General features: G+C 51.7%; 1 protein-coding gene and 1 long non-coding RNA gene across 3 annotated transcripts in view; one reads left to right on the top strand and one right to left on the bottom strand.

Annotated features, from left to right (window-relative positions):
* Adamts2 (ADAM metallopeptidase with thrombospondin type 1 motif 2) overlaps positions 1-24,293 on the bottom strand; it is a 209,344-nt gene extending 185,051 nt beyond the window's left edge. The window contains exons 1-2 of one of the 2 annotated variants that reach the window (XR_013053258.1): positions 24,069-24,293; positions 22,720-23,114 (exon numbers count right to left, since the gene is read on the bottom strand). Coding sequence is in view for 1 of the 2 variants with exons in the window: in XM_076578283.1 (XP_076434398.1) it covers positions 22,720-23,114; positions 24,069-24,210 (537 nt within the window). In the remaining variant the exon portion in view is untranslated. The remainder of the gene's footprint in view (positions 1-22,719; positions 23,115-24,068) is intronic. The other variant, XM_076578283.1, reaches the window with a different exon arrangement.
* LOC143274567 (uncharacterized) lies at positions 3,907-6,181 on the top strand. The gene is made up of 2 exons (XR_013053259.1): positions 3,907-4,167; positions 5,074-6,181. It is a non-coding gene; the product is annotated as an uncharacterized LOC143274567 (long non-coding RNA).
* Positions 24,294-27,613: the final 3,320 nt, after the last annotated feature.

Here is a 27,613-nt window from a genome sequence, read left to right as displayed (position 1 = left end):
TACTCCCCAACCTGCAGCTGAAGCTAAGATCCTGTGCCCACAGTGCTGGGAGGTTGGGCCTGGGGACAGGGTCTGGAGCACAGGTTAGAAAGTGACTGCCTCTTGTTTGCCCTTACACACTCCACATTGAGTTGAAGTAGCAAAAAGACTCCCAGATCTTGTATTTCTTGGGAGTCTAAGAGACTAAATAAACCTAATTTCTAAAAATAAATTACTCGGTCTCCAGTGTTTTGTTACAGTAACACGAAACAGATTAAGACATTAGCGTGTTACATCCAGGAACTCGTGCTAGGGCTGCTGGGAAAGATGTCTCCTCTAAGGACAAGACTGGGAGACTGTGGAGTGATTGGCTCAGCTATTACTGTCTCACTTGCTGAGAGAGCCTGAGGAGATCAACACAGAGCACTGAGCCAAGATTTGGAGAAAGTGAAAGAGAGAAGACCAAAACTGTATTCGAACCTCTGGATCTGGCCATGCCTGAATGAGAATGCTCTGAGCTCTCATTTTGTTTATATTTTTAAAAAGAATCTATTTTTAATTCATTCTCTCTCTCTCTCTCTCTCTCTCTCTCTCTCTCTCTCTCTCTCTCTCTCTCTCTCTGTGTGTGTGTGTGTGTGTGTGTGTGTGTGTGTGTGTGTGTGTGTGTGTGTGAGTGCAAGTACCAAAGGAGGCCAGAAGAGGGAGCTCAGACATTAGGTGGTTGTGAATCACCTGACATGGGTGCTGGAAACTGAACTCATGTCTCCTGCAAAAACAGTGTGTGGTCTTAACTGCTAAGCCTTCTCTCCAATGCACTCCTCCTCTCCTTCTTCTCCTTCTCCTTCTCCTTCTCCTTCTCCTTCTCCTTCTCCTTCTCCTTCTCCTTCTTCTTCTTCTTCTTCTCCTCCTCCTCCTCCTCCTCCTCTTCCTCCTTTTTCTCCTTTCCTCCCCCTTTTCTCCTCCTTCTTTTTCTTCTCCTCCTCCTCCCCTTTTTCTTCTTTCTCTTCCTCTTCTTCTAACCAATCAATTCTTTTTCCTTTCTTTGTTTGTTTGTGGTTTTTTTTTTTTTGCTTAAGCCAACTTTATCTAGATTTCCAGTAATTGAGGAATAACTTTGGCAAACATACCTTTTCTCTTCTATAGCTTCAAACCCCTTTTCTCCCTGGGTCTTGTTCTTGGTCTAAACTCAAACCACCTAAAATCTCCTTTGCAACATGGTCAAGTTTAGACACAACTACATATAAGTGCACACGTCAACACCCCATGCACACATGTACACTCTGCCATTCCAAAGAGTGCAAATTCCCTGCAGCCTGAGATCTCCCTCTGCTGCAGCCTTTGTCCTCACAACGTGCTCCTCTCCTCACTTCCGGAAGCTTCTCCCTGGGACACTCCCTTGTCAGTCTAGAAACCACCATCTCCCAACAGCTCCTAACCTGAGGGACCCCATGCACCCTGTGATCCCGATTCTCTCACACACACACACACACACACACACACACACACACACACACACACGCCTTCAAGTCATTCACTCTACAGCACAGAAGCAGGCTTCTTCCCTTGGCGACACGACAGCAATTTCTGTCACCTTTTTCCTTCCAACACTAACAGTCCTCCACCCAGATGCCCCCAGCTGTAGCCCCTGCTCCTCCTCAGGCCTTACAGACCCTCCTGGGAGACAGCCCCAGCCACAAACCCTCCCCAAGCTTCTGCCTGTCGCTGCCTTCACCTCCACCTACAGCTTCCCCCTTAGCCTTGGGCCTATGGATTTGTAGAAGCTGAGAACCCTGACCTCTAGACACATCCCAAGGTGATTATGTTGGTAAGAGAACACTGAACATTGCAGACACATGCCAGATAGATAGATAGAAAGAAAACGTACAGTAAGGCCCTTTTCTGTAAAAATATTTGCACACACACGCAAGATGTGGAGTTGCATGCTAAAATGTAGGTGGTGGAATTTCAATTTGCTCCTTTTGTTTTATATGTGCATTTTATTTTCTACAAAGGCATTTAAGACACTCTGTGCTTTAAGAAAGGCAGGACAAGCCAGGTAGTAGTGGCACAGACCTTTAATTCCAGCACTTGGGAGGCAGAGGCAAGAGGATCTCTATGAGTTCGAAGGCAGCCTGGTCTATAGAATGAGTTCCAGGACAGCCAAGGTTACACAGAGAAACCCAGAACATTATAAGCCATTGTAAAGCCACTCCAGGATAAATTTACTGGGATCCCCAGGATATACAAGGATCCAGTATGGCAGTGCATGGAGAGGGGGGGGTAGCCTGATGGGTTGACACCCATCCGTACCTTCTCTGTATTAGTCCTGAATGGAAACCTCAGGCTCAGAGAGATGGTGGAATCTGCCCAAGGTCACACAGGAGTCCCGATCCGATTTCCCCTCCACTACCCAGGGCCATGAAGCAGGCTGTGAGCCACCTCCTCCATTCAGGGCAAACCCTGAGGCAATGCCGGGTGCTCCCGCAGACCCTGAAATAGAGCCGCATTGCCACATAAGACACCCAGGAGACATGAGGAGGCTGGAAGCCAATTCCAGAACTGCTGGGCAAGGCCGCCGCCAGCCACGGCATCAGGGAAGCCTCTGGCTGCCTCTGAAATCCAAGAAGCGGGACAGGAGGGGAGGGCACCAGACAAAAGCCTTGGCAGCTCGGGGGGGGGGGGGGGGAGGGGGGAGGGAGAAAAATGAGAAGCAGCCCAAGGATGGCAAAGGAGAGCTCAAAGGCAGTGAGTCCACTGTTCCAGCGTATGGCTCCTTCTGGGGGTGGGGGGAGGGCTAGGAGAAACTCGTATCTTATCCAAAAGCTGGGACCCAACCCGGCTATCAGGTTCCAACAAGCAATCTCCTAGCCTAGATGCTCAGAGAGTCCCATGCCTACCTGGGGCCAGAGACTGGGGCCTGAGACCTGAGGCTTCTGGGCTACATACACCCCAGGGTCAAAACCTACTGCCTCTGCAAAGCTGGGATGCCTCACCAACACCACGACTGCCAGGCTGCCAGGGGCTGCTCAGGAAGTGACAGAAGCCTGGTGCCCTCCAGAGGCAAGCACAGGCCAGCGGTGGCAGAGAGCTGGGTCTGTGTCTAACTAAAATCCATCGGCTGTCCTCCACACTGCTAACAGGCCTTTGGCTGGCTGGCTTCCCTCCTAAGTAGCTGTGAAGGGAAATGGCCTGGCAGAAAGAAAGAGAGTGGAGGAGGGGTCCCAGGCTCCCCACCTCCCCCAATAAGAACTTGGAAAGGAAAGGCTAGCTGGCAGCCGTCATCAACACACTGGTCCATACCTTCACCTGAACACTGGGTCCTGTCACAGGCCACAGCACCCATCACGGTCTAGAGGGGCCACACTCTACTCCTGGCTCGGGAAGCTTCCTGGAGAACTCTTAACCAAGCTGGGAGAAGAGGCTGGGAACAGCCAGCCCTGGCAGCCAGCAGCGCGCGTGCCCAGTGCAGCCACAGTGACCACCGCTGTGCATCGCGGCCTCTCGCCACCTGTTGCGATGCAACCTAACTATGTTTCCCGCTCAGTACAACTTAAAAGACAGTGATGCGTGCTCAGTCACAGGACACATTGTGAGAAATCTATCTTTAGGGGAGCCTTCAGGCTTCACACGAACGGAGATGCTCTAGGTCAGTCACTTGGCTTCCTGGAGCACTTGATGCACTGTTACGCATGGAAACGCAGGCCTAAGATGTCTCGACTGATAAAGTGCTTGTCTTGTAAGCCTGAGGACCGGAGTTCAATTCCCCAAAACCGAGGTGAAAAAAAGTGGTGATGGGGTGCACTGCAATTTCAGCGCTAGGGGAAGCAGAGATTGGAGGATTGGAGGGTCCTGAGGGCTCACTATCCACCAGAGTGGGAGGGAACAACACACACACACACACACACACACACACACACACACACACACACACACACACACACACACAACAGCAGTTTTACGGTTCTAGGAGCCTTCCTGCCTCAGCGGCCATGGAGCAGTCATGTGACCGTGTCTGACCAATCAAAGCTTGGCTCCCCTCAGCTACAAACTGAACCAATGAGAACCAGCCTTAGACTCTAACTGCAACCTCCTCCGGGAAAAGGCCCGCCTCTCAGCTCCGGTTGGTGTCCGGTGACACAGGTGAACTATTGAGGCAGGCCACCGAGGGGAAGGAGCAGTGATTCAAGAGTAAGTGGCCTGAGCTGATCCACACTACCCTTTCTGTCACGTGCTGTCCCAGGAATCTGGGCCTGCAGACAGCTTTCGGTGAAGGATGAGCTGCGGAGAAGTAGTAGAAAGGACGGAAGCAAGCCGTCCTCCAGACCCACCCCCAAAGTAGAAATTAAAGGATGTACTGTGTCCATGGGAGGGAGAGGGACGCGGTCATCTCCATCCCTGGCCAGGCGCTCTAGACAGCTCCCCAGCCACAAAAACCACTCCTGCAATCCTGCAAAGGACCAATCCACACCGAGGAGTCTGCTGGCCAGCCCCTCTTCTCTCCTTCCAAAATGGAAATCGTTTCCACATCTTGACTAATTGTGTTCAGGTGGGGAGGTGGCGTGTGGCGCCTGCATCTGCGTGCATGTCCACCCCCAGCTCTGGCGCCTGCCCCAGGAATGCTCCTTGGCAGGGAGGGATGGAGGACCCCGGCCTCTTTCCGCGTCCAGGGGGCCCTGGGTGATGTCAGCCGCCCTTGGCGTCTTCCCGTAAACATCTGTTCTCCTTATTCTGACCCAGGAATTCCATTTCAAAAGAGTCATGGCCTCATCTGGCAGTGAGTCCCAGGCCGATTATGGTCTGGGGCAGGGACAGCATCCTCTCCTGACTGGCGCCCCTCCCCCGGTCCTGCCTCCTCGACCCACACTCAGCCCAAGCCCCTCCCATAAAGCCCTCCAGAGTGATTAATATCCTTGCTGCATTCTGTATGCTTCCAGCCAGTTTCACACTCTGTTCCCGCTCCAAGCGCCGCGAGGAAAATATTACCTTGCGGTGACAAAGGCTGTTGGCTACTGAGCGCCAGCTATGGGCCTTCCCTCACCGAATTTTCACCTTAACCCACCACAGCAGTTCGTGCTCAACTTTTACCCTTCATAGATGACAAATGGGCATGTCCACCAGAGAGAGAAGGAGCCAGAATCGAGCATACCTACGCAGTGCAGCAGGCTCAAGGCTGTCATCAGTGCACAGAGGCTTACAGGAGCTGACAACCCATAAACTGAAATCTTGGGCAGGAAGGAGGGAGCGGGAAGTGAGACACCACCGCTCTAAAAGGTACCTATCTCAATGTAAGAGAAGAACCTCGGGGCGAACCCAGGGGCTGAGCAGGGAACGGTCGCAGAGGTGGGCGGCATGATGATAAATAGCGGTGAAGACCGAGGTGCCAGGAGCCACTGGGCCCTTCTGGGGGACTCCAGCTCTGTCATTCCCAGCCCCAGGAACACAAGCCTAGAAGATCTCCCAGATTCTCAAGACAATAGAGATCCGGAACTTCACGAGCAACGTATCAAAGACTGAGATGGCTGAACAAAACTCATTGGTGGGTGGTCACAGCACAGAGCCCGTCGGTTCCAGTTCACAAGCTCTGCCCTACATGATGGAACCCCTAGAGTTCAGAGAATTCCATCCTCACTATGAAGCGAGGGAGGGACTCCATCGGGGCTCCTAGGTCCACATTCATCCCACGTTGTCCAGGACACACCACTGCATCTGCTGATCAGGCTTTTCCTAAGAGTGCCTCACCAAACTGATGCCTACCGGGAACTCGTGGCAGTCTGTCAGAAGCAGCAAGCCCAGGCACGCTGCTCCACAGTCACATGGGGCTAAAGGACAGGGTGACATGTAGGTGTCTGACCTAAAAGCCAGATTAGCCACTGCTGTTTGTGCCCCCCAGAACCACTGACTGCATAGACAGGTCCTGTGTCTGTAGGTTTTCTTGGTACCACAGATCAACGGGTGAAAAGTTCTGGCCAGTGGCTAAGTGAACACAGGTGCTCCATGCTGGGCCAGCATTTGCCCACTGGGGCCCACCGGCAGCAGCATTCACTGGAAAAGAAACAGGGCCCACGTGGTAATTCCCTTACATGTTGAGCTGGACGTGCTGAGACCATGGCTGAAGTTCTCATGCCAAATGACAGTCATTCCTTCCACACTCCCATGTAATAAGACATGAAATAAATAAATATTGAAAAAGAAGAGACCAAAATATTATGATTTGCAGATGACTGCATATTCCCCCCCCAAAAAAAAGAAACCACTCCCAACTCCAAAATGAAAACAACACGGAGAAGTTCCTGAAAATATCCAGAAGTGAAATAAATGCAGTTACTTGTAGATCTAGGAATGCAAATATGAGAAACGGCCAAGGAAGGGATTTATTTTGAAGGGGTTTTTTCCTTTTCATGATTCTGTTTCATGTCTGTGCCTTTATATTAATAGAAGACTGTTTGGCTGGAAGACACGGGGAAGAGAAAAGTCACTGGGTACAGATGATGAAAGGCAAAGTGGGACTGGGGAGAGCCTCATCATAAGAACGGCAATTACAGGGTCCTGGAGTCCCCTCCTCAGCTGTGGTTGCAGAGTGTCGAGCTGCAGTTCCTCAATGCACGTAACCTCTTGTGCTAACAGATCATTTTGAGCTCTGCCCATTGGGAATGAAGATGTCTAAGTGGATAGTGCCATTAGTCTGGAACAAGCAGGTCCCTCATGTTCAGAGCAAAGGGTCACGTGTGAATCATAAATCCAAAGTGTTCTTAAATATCTATAATAAGCTGCTATAAAACACAATGGAAAAGATCCTTATTCGATGCCAATAAAATTCTAAAACTCTTTCCCATAAAGCCACTGGGAGGTAGTGAGAGATATTTGAGTTAATGTTCTTATTTCCCTTAGACGATTAAACACCATGAACACATCCCTGGCTCATTCGAAGAGATTTGCTAAGGTCCCATTGCATGCTGGGTACAACCCTTGCAGTGCATTAGTGCCTCAAACCAAGGTCTACTCGTTTTTTTGTGTAAGGTCATGAGAAAATAAACTCAAAATCCATTTGGAGACCAGGCAAAAACAGCCACAACAACTTTTAAGTCCCGATGGTGACATTTGCCCTTTCGGGCATTTGAATACATCTTTAAACAATGGTAGTTTTAAAAGCCCAGAACTAGGTATAAAAGAAAAGTAAGACCAGAAATAAACCAATCACCTCCTCAAACCTCATGGATGATGGAGTATCCATCCCAACTCATTGGTCAGTGAATGGTGCTGAGATAGCAAAATTGGCAAATCAGAAAATTTAAAAAAAAAAAAAAAAAAAGTGACTGCCGGAGGCCAGCTCAAACACAGTCCATGAAACACACTTCATTTGAATTAAAGGAGTTAAATATTTAAAGAAAGTAAATGGAAACTTAGGCACGGTGGTACGCACCTATAATCCCAGCTCTTGGAAGGTGGTGACAGGAAGATCAGGAGTTCAAAGCCAGCTTCAGCTATAGAGGGAGTTCAAGGCCAGCCTGGGCTATGTGAGGTGTCTTGAAAAAGAAGAAGAGGAAGGGTGGACTCTGGAGAGATAGCTCCAAGGTTAAGAGCATATACTATTCTTGCTAAGGGCCCGTGTTAGGTAGCTCATGACTGCCTGCAGCTCCAAGGAGATCTGACTCCTTTGGCCTCTGCAGACACTGCACTCATGTACACAGACACACATGCACACAAAGATAAGACAGTTTTTAAATAAAGAAGAAAGAAAAGGGGGATGTAGAGGAGCAAGCCTGGAACAGATGTGTGAGTGGCAGGTCACTCATTGCCACACCAAGACAATGAGGGGACAGATCTGGGAAGGACTGGTGATTCCCACACCAAGACAATGGAGGGGACAGATCTGGGAAGGACTGGTGATTCCCACACCAAGACAATGGAGGGGACAGATCTGGGAAGGACTGGTGATTCCCACACCAAGACAATGGAGGGAATAAGTAGGAAAAACCAGTGGAACAGGCCACTCACAATGGAAGCTGCAAGGGAAATGCCATAAATACAAATCCACAAACCAAGTCAGCGAAGGATCCGTGCTAAGGAAGGTCCTTCGGCTTCAGAAGAGGGAAGACACAAGACAACAACCACTGGTCTCACAGAAACATCAGGTTCATCAATAACAAGGCCTTCCTAGCCCACACTATCAGCCAAATGCTGTACCCAGGGCCAAAAGTCCCAGGCTAGCCCAGCCTCAGCAACCTCTGCAGTTCCACAGGATCCTAGAAAAAGACCTAAAAGAAGGCTGTGAGGCCAGGGGCCCATCAGTAAAGCCCAACCTGAAGAAGGAGCGAGCAGCTGCCCACCTCTGCCAAGCCTTGGCTGTGCTCAATCCTGGTGTGTCCGTTTTAGCCACCAGAGATCACACATCAGGGCCCAAGCTGTCCCCAGGCAGAGCCAGAAGCCCCCTGGGACTACCATTAGCTTTGGCTCTCGTAGACACTCCTCAGAAAGAAAAACACAACAACTCCGGCGACCTTGATGGAGGATAGATGCCAGGTGTTTCTTCCGAATGAAGACTCACCAGTCTTGAGGGCCTGCTGTCCCCAGCCAGCTCCCACAGAAGGGATAATGCCCCAAAGCCACACCATCCTCTCTGAGGTAAAAGAGAAGCCATGGAGGAGAGCTGCTTACGAGCTTGCTCCTTGCCCAGTTTACTCAGTTTGCTCTCTTCTGTCCCCAGGACTACCTGCCCAGGGAGGGCACTGCTATGTAGCTCACCAGCTGTGCCTTCCTAAATCAATCACTGCTCAAGAAAACGCCCCCATAGACTTGCCTACGGGCCAATCTGATGGAGGCATTTTCTCAATTAAGATTCCCTCTTCCCAGGTATGTCTAGGTTTGTGTCGAGTTGCAAACACCATCCACTGCACCTGGACAAGAATTAACCTTGCTCGTGTGTGTGTGTGTGTGTGTGTGTGTGGTGATGTGTACCACCAAGGAGGGCAAAGTTCTGCCTCAAGTTCTGGTTGTAGAGGAAGGAGCCCAGGCTTTGTAATTCTGGGTGGGTCGCTCCTCTTTTCCCAACCCGACTTCCTCTCAGCACATGGCGATGACTTCTTACAGTACCCATGAGCACTGGGGGCCCAAGATAAGAGGATGGGACTCCTGGAGCTGATGTGTACACCAGAAAGTGTAGGTACAGACTCGGGCAGGAGTGAGTGGCCTGTGACGGAGGGCCTCCACCTGCAAAGGGTGTCCGTCCCCAGTCCTGATGATGAAGGAATCTAGGGAAGGAGGGATGGGGGGGAAGGAAGGCAGAGAAAGGGGGAGAGAAAGCAGGGATGAGGGTGGGAAAGGAGGAAGGGGGAAATGAGCTGGAGGGGGAGAGAGGGAAGAACAGAAGGAATAAGAGGGAAGGGAGAGGGGACCAGGAAGAGAGCAAAAGAAGGGAGGAAGAAAGGGAGGAAAAGGAGGAGAGCTAGGACCCAGCACTCCCCAGCTCCCCTCCCCTCATGTCCACAGAGAGAGGAGGGAAGGAGGGAGAGGAGGAGGGAGAGAGGAGGGAGAGAGGAGGAGCCCTTTGTTTGTGCTGTTGCATCTGGGGCTGCCCTGGGACCACCCTCCCTCTACCACCGCCCCAGGCTGTGTGTGGCTCTTCCAGGATCTGTTTTTGCTCCCAACACTTCTGACACCCAAGGTGTGGTGGTCTCCCTGTCCCTATGGATCCTCCAAACCTCCGGGTGTCACGCACTTCTGGTCAGGACTGAGCTTACCCACTCAAGGGACTCTGATGAGGTTCTGGTGCCTTTGGATGCTAGTGGGGTCTGTGGGGGAGGGGAACTCCACACAGAACCAGCTGTTATAACCCAGGCCTTCCTGGGACAAGTCACATCTACTAGGTTGCTAGAAGGGTTCACAGGACGCGGGAAAGTACTTCACTTATGGTTGCTCAGCCAGACGTTGGAAGGGGAGAGAAGTTTCCATCCACGCACACTCCCCCAACATGTTCACAGCCCAGAAGCTCGGCGAGCCCCACAGGGGATTCACAGTGCAGGGCAGTGGAGCTAAAGGCAACAACCCTCCAATCCGACCCTGGACGCTGTCACAAGCAGCTCCCCCATCTGAAGCTATGTGAGGGGGTCAGTCGCCAGACATCTCATTAACATACGAAAGACAGTCTTATCCCTCTGCTGGTTCCAAGACTCTTAGAAGCCATGGTATGAAAAACCAGGGCACTAAGACCAGGCCTAGAATAATTATAATAAAAGATGTTCCCATCGTCCCTTATCACTCCGGAAATTACAGAGTTCTGAGTCAGGAACCAGGATAAAGAACAAATGTGTGTGCTTTCTCTCACAAGCACAGCCTGGGACAGATCCATGCCGCCTTGAGATCCAGACTTCTGCTCATAGCCATTAAGTTCAGACTACTCCTGGGTGCAGAGAAGGAAGAGAGTCTCCCAGGGCTAGGGCCCTGGCAGGCAGAGAGGAGGACTACACCACAGTGCCAGTTAGTGCTCTAGAGTCAGTACCCAGTTCCCAGAACCAAGCACCAGTCACTGCCCTACCTGCTGTCCACCTACCTGTTAGCCCCTCTCAAGTGCACACAGCCTTGGAGACAGCCATGTCACTGAAGACGCCTCCCTTGGCAGGGCTCAGAATTTCCAAGTACGAGACCCCAGTGCCTCTCTAAGACATCATCTCCTTTCCTCCCAATCCACCCCTGTGATTTGCCTGTTGACATTCTCAACGAGGCCAGCTAGCCTTGCTCCCCCTTGCTCCTCAAGGACAGGAGGCAGTGTGTTCATTACTCCTATATTGCTGTGATAACACACGATGACCATGTGGACGAGCTTGATTGGGGCTTACAGTTCTGGAGGGTTAGAGTTCAAGATGGTGAGGTAAAGGTATGGTGGCCAGGGCAGGAAGCTGAGGGCTCACATCTTGAACCACAAACACAAAGCAGAGAGTGTGTCCCGGGAATGGTGGTGATAGGCTTCGAGACCTCAAATCCTGCCTCTGGTGATATGCTTCCTCCAGCCAGGCCACACCTCCGAAACCTGCCCAAACAGTGCCACCAACTGGGAACCAAGTATTCAAATACCTGAGACTAAGGTCGGGCAGCCTCAAAAATGGAGAAATGGAAGCCAAGCTCCCACCCTGGCTCCCTCCAGACCTCTAACCCATTGCCTTCCCTTGGGTCGATGAGTACCCATAAGTCTCTCCTGTGAGGCATGAGACAAATACAGATCCCAGAACCTCAGTATGCAGCCTAGATGCGGTATTGTTCAAAACCTCCTAAATTCCATACCAGTCATGAGCAGACAGGCAGACCCCACAGTGGGAAAACAATTTTATTCTCTGCAGGACTGTCCACAGATTTCCAGCACCAGGGAACAGTCTTTGGGGGGAAAAAATCTGTTCTGGAAGGTTGTGAGAGATGAAGGGTACCTGCGCCCTGGGAGGGCAGAGGCTTCATCAGCTGCAGGCTTCTGTATGGAGGGCTGAGGGGGGTTGCTCCCGAGAGGAGGATCGACATGCCACTGGGGGTGGAGGAGGCTGCCAAATCAATGGCTCTATCCTATCAAGCCACAACACCGGGAGACGCATACTCCACCTGCCTTGGAAAAGTAACCCCCAACTCCCCACAAAGGTTTCCTGGGAGTGGGTTCTCTGCTGTCAATGGAGACTGGCTTGAAATTCTGGGCCAGCAGAGTAGATAACCGTGAACTGGCAGAAACCCCCAGGCTGAGACTGCCCACCCCCAACTCAGAGCTGCAACATCACTCACTTGGGGGGCAGTGTGTTCAGACATTTTATCTCAATTTCTGCTCCTTTACTGATTAGAAAACTGGAATTCAGAGGATATTGCCTTCGCATGAAATCCATCTTAATCCTCAAGCAAGCCGCACACTGAGCAGAGAACTGCCAGGAGCGTTCCCAATAGTCAGGCGCAAAGGAGGGTGTGCCAACCCACTGCTCAACGTCACCGAAGTTTCTAGACAGGGCAGAATGGAAATGAGAGTCTACAATCACTGTTTCCAGGCAGTACAACTGTGTACCTAGAAACCTGAGGGAGTCCACAGAGATCAGTTCAAATTAATGCATCAAACTGCTTGATGAAAGATAATTACATAAAAAGCAACAACCGAGGGGAAAAATTCAATTCGCAAGGGCTGAAGGAAAACAAAAATCCTTGAAATAACCCTGATTTTTTTTAAAAAATGGATGAACTCTATGCAAAAATGTACGATGCTTTCCTGAGCAGCATGGAAACAGAATTACAAGAATTGGAGGACACATTGTGTTCCCAGCAAATATGACGGATTATGTCAATTCCTCCTTTAATTAGTTTTTAAGTTTAATTTAATGTCAATCAAATTCACAAGGGATTGTTGAACCTGACAAAACAATTCTAAAATTCACTGGAAAGAATAAACAGATGTGACCAGCCAAGACGAAGAACTCAGCCACATGTTCCTGAACGGCGCCAAACAACTGGTTACATGGCTCTGTGTGTGTGTGTGTGTGTGTGTGTGTGTGTGTGTGTGTGTGCGCGCGCGTGCGTGCGTGCCAGTGCATGTGTGTGTAAAAGCCAACATGTATGCAGAGGCCAGAGACCAATGCCAGGTATCATCTGCAATAACTCACCCCCCCTTTTTTTTAAACAGTGTCTCTCAGTGAGCCTGGAGATCACCAATTTAGGTATTCAGACTATCCAGCAAGCCCCAAGGATCCTCCTGGCTCTGGCATGGCATGCCTCTCTGAGCCTGGCTTTCCAGCTGGTCTTTCGAACTCAGGTCCTCATCAGGGCAAGCACTTTGCTGACTGAGCTGTCTCTGCTAGGCCCCCACATTTTCAAAAGGAAAAAAAATACAAATGAAATTAATTTCTAGACTAGATTTTGTTTAATCTAGTATCTTCAAACATTATTATCTGAAATGATAATCCATACTTTCAGTCTATCTGGGAGGAATGGACGTAAATCAACAGCAGAGTATTTGTCCGGCACATACAAAGCCCCGGATTCAACTCTCAACACACGCCCCCTCCACACATACACACAATGAAAATCTGTGAAATAGTTTCCTTTTGTGGGGATAGAAGAAGTGCTAAGTCTTGGAAACCCAGTGTGTATTGTATTTTACATGCAGGATGCCTCTCAGTGCAGACCAGTGACATTTCAAATGTTCAGAAACCTCATGTGGCCTGTAGCTATTGTACTGGACAGTGAGGGCAGCATCCAAGCACTATAACCCTTAGATATTTGAAACTCTAATAATGAGCACTATCTGGTATTGTTACAAGAACAGACAACCAGGAAAAAAAAATGGAGTTCATCTGTGGAATTGCTTAACTTGAGGTTTTCTTTATAATCAACTGGTGTGTGTGGTGAAGTCTATTAAAAAACAACACATAAAGAGGCTGGTAAGATGGTGCAATTGGTAAAGTGCTTGCCCCACAAGCATGAGAACCTGAGTTTGGACCCCCAGTAGCCATGTTTAAAAAGCCAGGTGAGGTAGCACGCACCTGTGAGGCCAGCATTGGGAAAGAGGAGACAAGTGGATCTCTGGGTTCTCTGGCCAACAACCAGTGTAGCTGCATCAGTGAGTGACAAGTTCCAGGTTCTGGGAGAGATCCCGTCTCAGAAATTAAGATGGAGAGCTACTGAGGAAGACACCTGACATCAATCTCTGCCCTTCACATGCACACATGCCAACATATACACATGCAGTGTGTCACACACCATGCAATGCTACTTTGATCAATGACAGACTACATACACAACAGTGATCCTATAAGATTATACAGCCTACTAGTGCCATAGCCAGCTTAGCATATGATACTGGCACAACAAAATCACATGATGAGACCATTTTTGGAAGAGATCCTTACCTCAAATGGTACACAACTATCTACAAATGCCATGTGTTCCCAGCTCCTTCTATTCTGCCTCCAGAAGCTCTGTGCCAATCATGCTGGCCACTATGGAGACGTGAACAACCTTACATAAAATATCAAAACACCTATTTTCCCTACCATCTGCTTGCAAAAAAGAAGTGCCCAAGTTCAAAGATGGATCTTCCAATGCCTCGTTCATGGATCTGTCTAGAGTGGCCCCTCTAGTGGAAAGGGTCTAGCCCCTCTGCTGGCCTGCATGTCCTCTGTGTGAAATCTATATGTCAATTCTCAGGACCTTGGCATCGTTAGTTGCTTCTCCATCACCACCATAATGCTCATCACTACCATCCCTGTCATCATCTCCATCCCCATCACTACTATAATCCCTATCACTATCAGACCTATCCCCATCGTTACCATCATTACCATCACCCCCATAACTCCAACAGCTCCATTTCTATCAGCCCACAACGTCCATCATCATCATCATCCCCAACCCCACATCTCTGTCACCACCATCTCCATCATCCCAATCCCTACCATCAAAATTTTCATCACCACTGTCATCCCCCATCTCACCACCACCACCATCACTATCACCCTACTGACATCATCTCCATCACCACCAGTACCACTGTCATTATTACTACTGTCATCATCATTACAACCATCATCACCATCACCAAAATCAAACCACATTTGCAGACCTATAAGAAGACACGTTTTTAAGGCACATTTTTCACATATACTACCTCCAAAGCCATGACAAAACCAGTGGGTCACCATAGATGATAGCATTGCTTAGCACAAGCCAACTTAGCATTGCCATCACTTTGGGTACCTGTGGGGTTCGCACTTTTCTCTCTTGAGACCCCTTGTCACTCAAAGTGTCTTCAGAAAGTCACACACTGTGATGGCAAAAAGGATACATGCAAAAAGATTCAGTGTCAGCAGAATATATATCCCTGTCGTTGGCGAGGTGAATATTGATGGTTATAACACCACCCATACTTTCTCCAAGAGAAGACACTCAGAAGTGGATGAAGCCAGACTATAGTTGCTCGCCACGACTCATGCCAAAAGGCTCAAGGCAGGAGAAATGCTCCGTTCACCATGATGAGGACAGCAATTGCATCAACAGGGACTGTGAGAACTCATGGGGAGAGCATGATTAAGGCACCTCATTGCAGCTGGGTGTAGTGGCGGGCTCTAGTAATCCCGGCGCCTGAGAGGATTGCAGCAAGTTTGAGGCTTGCCTGATATACACAACATGTTCTAGTCTCGATAGAGCTACACAGTGAGACTCAAAGACATGAGCAACCCCTGAGCCTTGAGCCTGGGCTACATGATTACAGTGCACTCGTCTTCCGACACCCAGTGAGGCAGGCAGGCATTGATGGAGTCCCATTTTGCAAATTTAGTGATCAACTAAATTTCACAGTGTTGTAGCCTCTCCCAGGCTGCACAGTTTGGCTGAGCACAGCTGATCCAGTAGCTACACACTAAACCCATATACTTCTGAGTTAACTAGCAAAACACCTAGGATGGGGGTGTTGGAGCAGGCAACCCCCCCCTGGCCTCTTGGCAGTACAATGCCCATGGTCCTTGATGCTGGAGTTTCCTTTGCCAGCAAGTAGAAAACTGTGTGCCCCACTCACCCACCCCGAAGTCAGTGTGCAGTGTAATTGAAATTCATGGATGAGCCCGAGGAGCCGGCTCCAGGCTCAGTAATAACTTCTCCATATTAATGGCAGCACAGCAGAACCAGTGGACAGCTGACATTTAATATAAAACATAGGCAGCAGAGTGAGAGGCTCCTACCTGGGCCTTCTCATTCCACAGCACCTGCCAGTGGAGGAAGGGGTGGTATAAGGTAACACTGAAATTCAAGGTGCTGGAGTCTTCCTCCCCCCAGTACCTCCACCCCACCTGAAGACCCACTCTAGCAGGAAATCTCTGCTAAGAACACACACATGCCCAATGCACACACACACACACTTAAATGCACACATGTAACTACGCACATTCACACAAAAACTTACATGCAAGCACACATCTATGTGTGCATGCACCTACATGTCAGACATGCATGCATACATACATACATACATACATACATACATACATACACACATATAGCCTCCATGGCTAGGTACACACACTCATATATACACACAGGTTCCCAGAAGGGGCTCCATATATACCCATCCCTACAGATTTTCAAAGACCAGAGTGAGATGCTCTAAGCCATGGTTCAGGCCACTGCCAAGCCAAGTCAGCCTCAGTGCTGGGCCAGGCCCTCACATGTCTGGGAGACTCAAAACAGATGCGTCCCTGGCAGTCACGACCCTTGTACCACTCACAGCAGGCCTGAGTGAAGACTTAACCTTTTCCACTCTCCGTCACTCATCAGTGGCTAAGAACATGGGGGACAGGGACAGCTGTGGGTAGGAGGTACCTTCTGAATGAGTAGCAGAATCCTTCAGTCACCAACACCTGGACACAGAGTAACACAGAGCAGTGGGCAGGGCCTGGCAAGGAGCATGACCTAGGATGGCCTGAGGAGCCAGTCTCCCTGGGCTCAGGCTCACAGTGACTGGCCTCAGTAGCCGTCATGAAGAGCCAGGCTGGTCCCACTATGCCTTTCTTTAAAGAACTCCAATGGGGAGACGCCAGCAGAGCTGAGTAGTTCCCTGAGCCCATGTCCCAAGGTATTGACTCAACCTTTCCCATAGCTACCTAGGAGCTAATTCCTCTCCTTGTCTGACTTGATTTAAACCAGAAGGTAGGAAATCAGATTTGCAGGGACAGAAAGCCATTCAAAACTAGGCACGGACACAGATGCTTTCCCAGGGGTGAAGGGGCAGAGCTCCCACCATTTAGAGGCTCGCCTCGTGAAGGTAGACACCAGGTGGTTGCTAGCAGAGCGGACTAAATGGGAGCACTGGAGGCTCGGGGTGTCTGGGGAAAGTGTCATGCCTTTGCCTGCCTGGGGCTTCCAGATCCCACTTCCTGGGCATGTCCCTTCCCAGCTCCCAGCTGACCTCACCCAGTCCAGAGCTGAACCCTGCAGGCATAGCCAGGAACACTCACACTGCCAGTTGCCAAGAAGCACAAAGTGTGACATGACATGTGTGTGTCCAGGGCAGCTCCCAGGACAAAGGGCCATTCAGCTGAAGCCTGCAGAACAAAGCAAGTGAATGGAGAGGGAGCGAGGATGGCCCCAGAGAGGGCACAGCCTGTGCAAAGGTCCTGAGTACCCCACGCAGGAGGAACAACGAGCCAGAGTGGCAAAGGAGTGACGTATGGGGCGGGAATTCACTCAAGCCAAGTCTAAGAGGGAGGGGCCTTGACTATCAGGCCCATGGGTTAGGATTGCTTTGTTTTGTTTTGCTTTGTTTCGAGAGCAACACAGAGCAAAGGAGCGACAGATTTGATGTGTGGTTTGTAAGAACTGCTCTGGCTGCTGGGTGGAGGAAGGGTTGCTGGGGGGAGGAGGGCAGCTTGCATCAGCCTGCCACAAAGGACTGGGATGAGGTTTGGAAGTCTGGAGTAATCCTATGATTCCTGCCCCAGTGCGAGGTGTGGAGAAGAGGGGAGGCCTGTGTTCATGGGTAGTACAGTTCCTAAGTCTTCCATCTAGTCACCCTGGACCGTAGCAGGAGATATCTGCTAGTCCACATCATACTGGTTGGTTTAAGGATGAGCCTGGAGCTGCTGATGGCTTCCTCGTGAGGGATGAGGGGAGGAAAGCCTCCCAAAATGGATACCAAGAGTAGAGGAGCCGAGAGACTGACCAATCTGAGGCCCTGAATCCAGCCAGGCCTGAAGCCAGCACTTCTCAGAACCTTCAAATAACCAGACTCATAATATCTCTTGTTCATTCCATCCAATGTAAGCTGCGTTTCCATCATTTAAACTCAATAAGTCTTAGATAAGGGAAGAGGCAAAAGCCACCCTAGGTAGGTAGGTAGATCACCCACAGTAGAGGCCTCTACACTGACCTGAGGATTCCAGAAACTAGGGTACCTCTTTGGTCCCCTGCTATGGGCTCACTGCTGTCCAGGCAGTGCCAAGACAGGGTGGGAAGAAAGAGGACACCCCTCCCCCATGAGGAGCAGCCCTTGTCTCCAGCCCACAGTGCTAGAAGCTTCCCCAGCCTGGCACTTGAGCTGACTGCGCCCAGCATGTGACCTTGAAGACAGCAGGTCACATGCAGCATCATTTGGGGAAACACCATTTTTCTTTGTGGCTTTTAGGAATCTCAAAGCTCTGGCCAGGATGGTAGCCCAACAGGAAACCCCAAGAAAAGATGATCAACGGACCCCCCCCCCAAGAAGAAAACATAGACTTCCTTGTTGCCACAAGACGTTAGCTATACTACAGAGGCTCTTCTAGACAGACCAGGGAGCTCGTAATGAGCCCTAAGAAAAGATGAACACCTCCTTCTTCAAAGCCCAGAACTAGACCAGGCTAGCCCAGCCAGCAGAATGTTATGGGTGGCCCAGCCTATATCAGGCTACAGAAGTCTCCCAGGGCTTCCTGAATGGGAAGAAGTATAAGGAAGAGTCGCCTCCATCCTCTGGAGTCCCCACTGTGATCACTCTCCGGTGAGGAGTCAAGACACCCACCCATGAGGTGCTCCAGCTCAGAGCAGAGCACCAGACAGTCAAGTCATCGCTCAGCTCTCGCCCTCACACATAGATAATGGTCAATGCTGCTACTCAGGGGATCTCTGGGAAACAAAACAGGAAAGATTAGAAATGTTTTTTGGCTTTCAAGATTGCAACCAGCGGTCTCTCAGTCTCTCTGTCTCTGTCTCTGTCTCTCTCTGTCTCTGTCTGTCTGTCTGTCTGTCTGCCTGTCTGCCTGTCTGTCTCGGCTTTCGGAGGCTTGGTTTGTTCATCTGTAGACAAGAGATAATGGGACGCACCACTTAGCCGGCAGCCTTGCGCATAGTAGGATTGCAAACTGTCATTCATCACCATTACCTTTCATATCTGCAGGCTTCTTTTCTACTGAGTGTGTGAAACTGGTATCAATTAGTTTGCCTACTGTGTAACCCAAGAAACACTAGAAAATTCCTCCATGGCAACATGGTATATGTTCCCCAGGAGGTTATTTTTTCCTCATTCACTGTGAAAAGACCAATTTTACCATCACCAACCTCCCTCCACCTCCCAGTAGATAATGATGAGCTGCTTCTAACCAGTGACTAGCAAAGAACCTATCATGTATCTGCGGATAAGTGTGTGGCCTATCTTATGACACGAGTCTTCATGGAGGCACATCGTGTGCCTTTACCAAACTCCACTAGAATCTACCTCCTGGCTGGCCCAGGGTCCTCATTTTTGGCCAGAACAATCTCAAGTGGTTTCAAGGTGTTGCTCGGTCTCAGTGCTGTGGGAATCTGCAAACCTTCATCAAGATCGTCCTACCTGAGACTAGCCAGAGTTCATTCACAAAAGGAAATAGCCCAGCACTGGCGGGAACCCTTGAGTCACAACAGAGGGACTCCAATTGAGCACAGAGCCAGCCCCCAGGAAGCAAAGGGACAAGACAGCAGAAGTCTTAATGAGCCATGCCCGAAGATCTGTCACCATGTGAACTAATAAGTTCCCCTTTCTGCTTAAACTAACTTGGATTCTCTGTCACTTGTAACTGAAAGAGACCCGACTGATAGATGCAGTGGGCGGATTCAATTAGAGTCTCACGGTACTAACCAGATTAGGAGAGCAATGTCCACAGTCATCAGTGACTGCTGCCTACCTCCTTTCAGCAGGAAAGTGTACCCATGTGTCTTTAGCAACAGGCAAGCAGATTCACAAATATGTATTTCAGGACAGCAGCCACAGGGCCCGCTTGACGGCTGTCACCAGCACTTTCTGTCTACACCACAGTTTCTGCACACACATGCTTGGGAGCTAACTGTGTTCTCTCCAAAGAAAAGGGGTTCCGGAGGCATCATCTAGTACATTGGATGAAATAGGACTAGTGAGACTCCTTCACTATAGAACTTTTCAGTCTCTATCTATCTATCTATCTATCTATCTATCTATCTATCTATCTATCTATCTCTCCCAACACACACACACACACACACACACACACACACACACACACACACACACACACACACACACGGGGTGACTCTGCCGCCTCCCCATTGCGATTTGTCCCCTAAGCCCCACTGATTCAGAGCAACTCAAGGGTACGGCCCTACAGAACATTCTTGGAGAAATGGGACTCCAGACCCTTGTTTCTCAGATGGTCCAAAGGCAAAGAACATGGGCCAGGGAGCTGCTTACCAGAATCGCAGATTCTTTGGTGCCCCTCTGGGTGTGTTGAAGCTGAATCTGTATTTAGGAAGACTTCTGGGAGCTGCCTTCCCAGGGCAGCCTGACTCACCTGCTTTGTGTATCAGGGCAGTTATCGAGGAAGAGTATGGCCTCGTGGAGAAGGGAGCGGGCTGTTGGATGGATTAAATACATGTATCCACTTGCAGCCCACTGAAGCTTGCCAGGTCACAAGTTGTCCCTTTTATTACATCTCAGCAGTTCCGTGCCCCCACTCCCTGAATTGGGGGCACTGAGGCAAAGGAGGCCAGACAGTTCCTAGGCTAGACATTCACCATCACTGGCTGTGTGGCTAGGACAAGTTACTCCACCTCTCAAAGCCTCGATTTGCCGTATGTAAGCCATATGCACAAGGCCGCCTCCCCTCCAGAGTCCCTGTAACAACTGGAGACACCAGGTGGAAAGGTCAAGGTCCTCGGTGAATCCGCCCATCATGGAAGCCCAGAGGACCTTAAAGGGTTTTAAGGGACCTTAAAGGGAATTACTTGGTAGCAAATCCAGTACAGGTAAGTACAGAAAACGAAGGGAAAGTGGGAGAGAGAAGAGAAGAAGATGGGAAAGGAAGGAAGGAAGGAAGGAAGACCAAAAAAACAGAGGAGAAGAAAGAAAAGGAAAGCTAACGATGCTGGTCCACCACGTCAGGGTTGTTCCTCACTGACTGAAGCCACTCAGGCTTCAGCGCTGACCTCTGCCTGTGGGTGTCCCATTCCTGTGACATCTCAGCATGTCCTTCCCAGGTCAGCTCACCCCTGGAATCTTCAGGATGACGTCTCTCTCCACCTACTTGCCACACGGCACTTTTTCCAGCTGTCTGTGACCCCCATCAAATAGCACTTAGGTGCCCTCCCGCCCACACTGGCATAGGATCTGCCCCATCGCTGACTCGTAGAAAGGATGAACAAGGTCAAAGGTGTTGCCTGAACAAATGAATGGGGAGGATGAATGAATGATGCAGTGTCACCTCCTAGTGCTCTAGTGGGAATTAATTAGCACGTAGCACGGCGGGGGGGGGGGGTCCCTGCCAACCCCACCCCCTTGTCCCGAGTCCCCAGCAATGATCTCCTTTCATGTTTAGGAAACTCACTGGCATCCTTAAAGGTGATTTGCCTGTGGGGCTAGGACTAATCAGGCAACAGAGAATAGGAAAATTTGCCCTAAATTAACCCAACTCCTCCAAGGACACTTAAGAGTCATTTGCAATGTGCTCGGGCTCTAAGTGAATCCGACCAAAGGCAGTGATTTTTCTGAAGCAACAAGTGATGTTTCCTGTGTGTCCATAAAAAGAACTCCAGTGGTTGTAGAGCTGGGGTGTAATTGCCAGCTCTGCAGATGGCAGGGCCAGCCTGGGCTCCCTGAGGACAGGCGTTGCTCAGGGCTGGCAGGACTGGAAGCGTGGCCACTTGCCCAGAGCCGGAGTACCCTGAGCAGCAATTAGAAGGGAAACCATGGTGGGCGGCTTCAGATGTCTGGCCGGCCGGCACAGCCAGCCTGACCACCGCACATTCAATCCAAAATAGAAAACTGCCATAGGCTCTGCTGTGCCAGGCCCCTGGGTGGCAGGACAGCACCATCAATGTCAGCCTCTGCCCTGAGCATTGATCCAAGCTTCCTCCACGAATCCCTGTGTGGCAACCCTGGTCCTCGGGGACACCCAGTGGCAGGTGAGCTTCCCAGCACTCTAGTCACCAGGGTTGCCCTAGATAGTTCCAAAAGGGACCATTACCTGTCCATCAGGCACTGCCCCCCCCCCCAAAGTCAAACAGCCGCGGGCACTAGGACCTTCATTACCAAACGCTCCCCGTGGCTCGAGTTGGAGGGAGAAAGCTGACTTTTCAAATAGCCAGCAATACTTCAACAGGAAGCCACGGGCATTAAAATCACTGATTCCTGGTCAGCCAAGGGAGAGAGGGCTAGCTGGGCATTTCCGCATGGCCACCTGCTCCCCAGGCTGTCATATGCACACACAGATGCAAGGAAACGGCCAGCATCCATGCCCATCACAAGCTCCGCAACACACGTGCTCAGAAGTCACTCGGAGACACATTTGTGAAGGCCCCAGATACCTCCATGCTTGAGCGACAACGTATATTCACACGTTCACACGGATATGTACAAAGGTAGCCAGAAAGAAGCATGCGTGCATTCCAAAACACACGCGCAAACTCGCGCGGGTGCGCGCACGCGCGCACACATACACACACACACACACACACACACACACGCTGACAGACACACACGGCAACTTATGCTTATATGTAAGAAGCAGACAGGAGTACACAGGCATTAGGGCTGGAGGTGGGGTTCCTATAAATCGTCCTCCCTTCTCTGACCAATCAAAAAAATCTTGCCTTCCCGCCAACCCCTGCAGCAAGGCGAGCGCCTGCCTTCCTGAGCACTGGGGAGGAGAAGATGGTCCTCGGCTCGTGCAATGTCGCCCTCTCAGGGGACTTCCTAGGAATGGGTTTCCAAAGCCCAGGCTAGGGCCAGAACAGAAAGGAGCCCTAGCAGAGAGTACTCACCAGCCCATCACAGTTACTGAGCGCCACCGAGGAGGCTTTAGCTAAGCCAGCCACGTCTCCAACGTAGAGACAGGTCCCAAGCAGGGGCTCCACCCGGGTGTCACCCGTCTCACCCTGCCACTCCATGGTGGCCCCCGGAGCCACGAGGCGAGCGTTGGGTCGCAGGCGCAGGTGCAGGTCTCGGCCGAAGACCGTGAGGTTGTAGAAGAGGCGGCCGCTAGGGTCCTGCACGTCGCCTCCGGGCAAGCCTGAGGTCTGGACCGGGGCGGCTCTGCGGGCTCGTACCCCCGCCCGGGCGGTCTCCGAAGACACCACGTGGGACACCAAGCGGCCCTGGGCGTCAGTGCGCACCGGCACCGCCAGGATGCGCTCGGCTCCGTGCCCCGGGGGCCCGCCTGCAACGGAAAGGGGCGTTAGACTGGTGGAGACCTCGGAGCCTCAGAGCCTGACCGCGGAGCCCGGCACCCCCAGCCCTTGCCTCAGTTGAAGAGAAGGGACATTCCACCAGGAAGCCTCCAGGAAGGGGCGTTGACAGGACCACCACTCCGGAACCACGTCGCCTCCGGGCCGTCCCCCTAAGAAGACCATGCCAGCTAAAAGGCTGCCCCCAGTCGGGTTCCCAGTTGAGGCTCCACGGGCACCTCGCAGTTGCCCTAAAGGGCGACCCCATCAGAGTGCCCTCGCTCCTTAATTATACCGTCCTTGGTAGGACACGGGGCTCCTCGGGAATGATTCCACGTTGATCCCCAGCTCATGAACCTCGACCCTTCAGCGGTCCTCGCTGCCCAAGTGTCCTCACTGTTGGCCTCTGGAGCAACCAAGACTCGGCTCGCCCTCGCACGGGCGGCCTGTCCTCGGTCCAGCTCCCGGTCAGCCCACTGCCAGCTCCCTCTCTCCGAGAGTCTAAGCTCCAGGAAGGGTGGAGCAGGGTCCCATCGATCTCCGGGGAACCCCTCCGGGGCACCCCAAGCAATGCTCAGGGCCCGCAGGCGGCGCGCTCCGCACCGGCTCCTCCCGAGCGTCCCCGGGCGCCGCCTCGCCCTGGCTCCCCCGGACCCGCTGGTGCTGGTTCTGCACGCTTTGCCGCGGGGTTTTCCCGGCCCCCCAGCTCCACACTCTGCATCCCGGGAGCGGCGAGCGCTCCAAGGCTCCCTGCATCCCTAGGCACCCGGGGTGCGCCCCCTGCGTGACCGCCCGGGCCCCGAAGTTGGCCAACTTGGCCCCGGGCGCGGCGCGCGGAGTTTGCCCAAGTCGCCTCAGACGATGCTTGAGGAGGGGGCGGCGGGGCGCACGGGGCGGGATCGGGTGGCCAGAGGGGCGTGGGGCTTGGGGGTGCGGCTGGCACCTACCTGGGGGCTCGGTGGCGGCGGCGAGCCGGGCGCTCGCGGGTGGCGGCGGCAGCAGCAGGAGTGGCGGTGGCGGCGGCAGCAGCAGCAGCAGCAGCAGAGCGGGGCAGAGCAGGCGGCGAGCGGCTCCCGCCGGCGGATCCATGGCAGCCCGACCGCAGCCGGTGCCCCGCACTCGCAGCCGGCGCGAAAGTTCCCCGCGCGCCGCCCAGCCCACATCTGGGGGCAGCTGGAGCCGCCCGCAGCTGCAGCACCGCAGGGCGCGGGGCGGAGGAGGCGAGGCGCAGGAGAGGGCGGGGAGCGCGGAGGGAAGGCGGGGAGAGCGAAGGAGCGAGCTAGCTAGCGGGCGAGGGAGGCGGGAGGAGGAGGCGAAGGCGAGCGAGGGGGAGGGCGGGGACGGCGGGCGCCTCAGCCTGCCGTGACCCGGCGCTTCTTGGCGCGGCCGCCGCCCGCTCCCCTCCTTGCTTCCCCGCTCGCAGGGAGGCAGAGACACCCCGAGGCGACGGCAGAGAAGGGCTGGAGGCCAGCCAAGGGAAGCCCACTGCGCGTCCCGTGTCACCTCGAAGGAGTGGCACCCCACCCCGAGAGCCCTCTGGAGTACGGGTCCCACCCTGCTGCCTTGGGACTCTTTGGGCGCTTTGTAGCTGAGTGAAACAGGGGAATGGAAAGAGGGTCTGGGGGGACCCGGAGCCTGGTCCCAGGCCCAGATGGAGGCCCCAGAGGCGGGTGGGTAGTTACCCCAGGAAGCGCTCCCCAGGCTACCTCAAAAATCAACTTTTGCCCTCACTAAAAGAGAAGGTTCCTTCAGCCCCCAACTCCTCGCTGTCCCTCTCCCAGGCCATTAGCCTCTGAGTCCCTCCACTCTCTCTATTGCAACCTCTGGTGCAGCTTTTTCCTGCCAGACTTGGGCCCTCCCTTTAGACCACAGCTTAGTTCCTGCCCTCACCTGCCTCAATGAGCCTCCTGCCGCCATGGTCTGCCCTCATCCCCACCAGAAACGGTCATGGACACTCTTCCGCTTTTCAAAGTGAGCATGCAAGGGCAAACATCCCGGCCAGTTCGCTGTGAGTTCCAGATGCCAACAGGAATCCATACTCCCCAGTGGGGTCCTGGTCCCCCCATTTCCTGGAGTCATTGTCCTGCCAAGCCTGTTGACCCTGGACACAGTGATTCCACACACACACACACACACACACACACACACACACACACACACACACACACTCCAGGTCTTCCCGAGTATTTCCCTCAAGCTCCCTTCTATTGGAACATCTATGCAATGTTATGTCCAATTTTGCTTTGCTCTCCCAGAGTGGACACCTGTCCCTCTTCCCTTCACCCTGCCCCAGGCCTGTGTGGCAGGGCCTTTGGGCAGAAGACCCGGAAATGACTCCTTATGAACAGGAGGGCCGCATCTTGTGGGGAAATACATGATTTGTACAACTGACTCTAACTGTGTTTTTCGAGACAGGGTTTCACTGTTTAGCTCTGGCTGTCCTGGAACTCGCTTTGTAGACCAGTCTGGCCTCGAACTCACAGAGATCCATCTGCCTCTGCCTCCTGAGTGCTGGGATTAAAGGCGTGTGCCACCACCACCAGGCTCTAACGGTGATTTCATATCCTTGGTTTTGTCCGTCATTCCTGGGACATGGGTTGGAGGGCACTTTGTCCACTCGGAAGATTCGTTGTCTCCTGAGAACACCTGAGGCTGGGCTAGCCTTCAGATGTTGTCGATTCTTATTGTCAACACTGACAAATGATGAGATTATTGGGCATAGCAGCTTATGTGTGTACTTCCAGCACTAGGAAGGCTGAGACAGGAGGATTGCCATGACTTTGAGGCCAGCCTGGTCTACAGAGTGAGATCTTCTCTTAAAACAAACTTCAAAAGAAAAAGGGATAGAAAGATAAAATTGTGACATTTCAATTTTTAAAATTGTATTTCTCACTTTTCTGGAGGAATTGGGAGGTGTGGCTGCGTTTGGGCCCACATTCCTAATGAGCCACAATTATTAAACGGGCTACTTATCTGTCAGTTCGCTGCAAGTCCCCTCCCAACACATGTACCCTGAAGGCATGGTTCTTGTGATCTCTGATGACCCAGCTTGTCCCAAAGTTGGAGTTGGAATCCCAGTGTGGCAGAAGGGGATGATTCTACAGTGGGGTATCCTGGAAGACTGAGTGAGAAGCAGCGTAGACTGAATCAAAAGATTAGGGGGACCAGGCAGGCTGGGATTGGGCTAAGCTAGCTGCCTTGCTGAAGACTGAATTTTCCTGTGATTCTCCAGGCAAGATAAAGGAAACTCATCCAGTAGCTTCACCTACTTCAGGGGTCTCATCCCCTCCCCCTCATTTCCCAACCACGTGGATGGTCATTATCAATTTTATTTTTTCTACCGCCTACCACGTTCTACTACTGTTTCCTTATGTGGTACTTAATATTTTACTTTAAAAATTGAAGAACACCTTAAATCACTGCCATGAAGGAGAAGCCAACATCTCTCCATTTCACCATAAATCAAATATCACTGTCCCCCAAAATAAATAAAATGAAAAGTGAGAGATTTGCCAGATCCTAGCTACTACTGCCTACCTAAAGGGGAGGCCGGAGCTGAGAAGCCAGTGATGAGGTGGACCCCTAAGCAGGGCCAGTGGAAATCCTTCACCAGCCTGGCCCAGCTGGTGGTCCTCACAACGAGGCCCTGCGAGCTGCTATGGCTGAATCAGGCATGCAAACTTCCAATTTTCAACCCTTTGGTGGAGAACATGGGCTATTGACATGTCCCAACGGACTGCTTATCCTCTCTCTCTCTCTCTCTCTCTCTCTCTCTCTCTCTCTCTCTCTCTCTCTCTCTCTGCATGTGTGTCTGTGTGTCTGTACACATGCACAGCTGAGTTAGTGGAGGGCTGGTCTATCATTCCCAGCACTTCAGAGGTTGAGGCAGAAATATCAAAACCTGCACATTTGAGACCAGCCTGGCCTAGAGACCCTGTCTATAACTAAATTAATTAATTAATTGGCTAAATGATAGGATACAGGAAACAAAATCCCCAGTGCTTCTAGTCCCTTGGGTCTGGTTATTCATTCACTCTCAATACCAAAGCCAAGAACTAAAAGCCATCAGGGCAGATTCAGCCATTGCATAGTTGTGGGCCATCGTTTTCATTTGAGCTTGGAAGAGCTTCCGGCTTCCCTCTCTCACCTGACCCAGTCCCCACCCCTCCCTGTCCTGAACCTCACCTGCTCATTGCTGTGGTTGTAAGCAGCCTGGTCCCTGAAGGCAACGGAGCAGCATGGTGATCCAGAACATCCTGGTGTGGGGAGGGATGGGAAGAGGCTAACTCAGGCTCAGATCTCATCCTCCAAACGCAACCCTTTAAAATCTGAATGATTCAAAGTACAGAAAGAGATAGGGACCCTTCCTGGCCATCTTAAGGAACATTAGCGAAGGAAAATGTGGGAGCTAGAGAGATGGCTCCCTACTTAAGAATACTTGCAGCTCTTCCAAAGGATCCAGGTTCAATTCCCAGCACCCACATGATGGCTT

The sequence above is a fragment of the Peromyscus maniculatus genome, chromosome 8 (genome assembly GCF_049852395.1).
Source record: "Peromyscus maniculatus bairdii isolate BWxNUB_F1_BW_parent chromosome 8, HU_Pman_BW_mat_3.1, whole genome shotgun sequence".
Classification (NCBI taxonomy): domain Eukaryota; kingdom Metazoa; phylum Chordata; class Mammalia; order Rodentia; family Cricetidae; genus Peromyscus; species Peromyscus maniculatus.
This window is presented reverse-complemented; position numbering and strand designations above follow the sequence as displayed.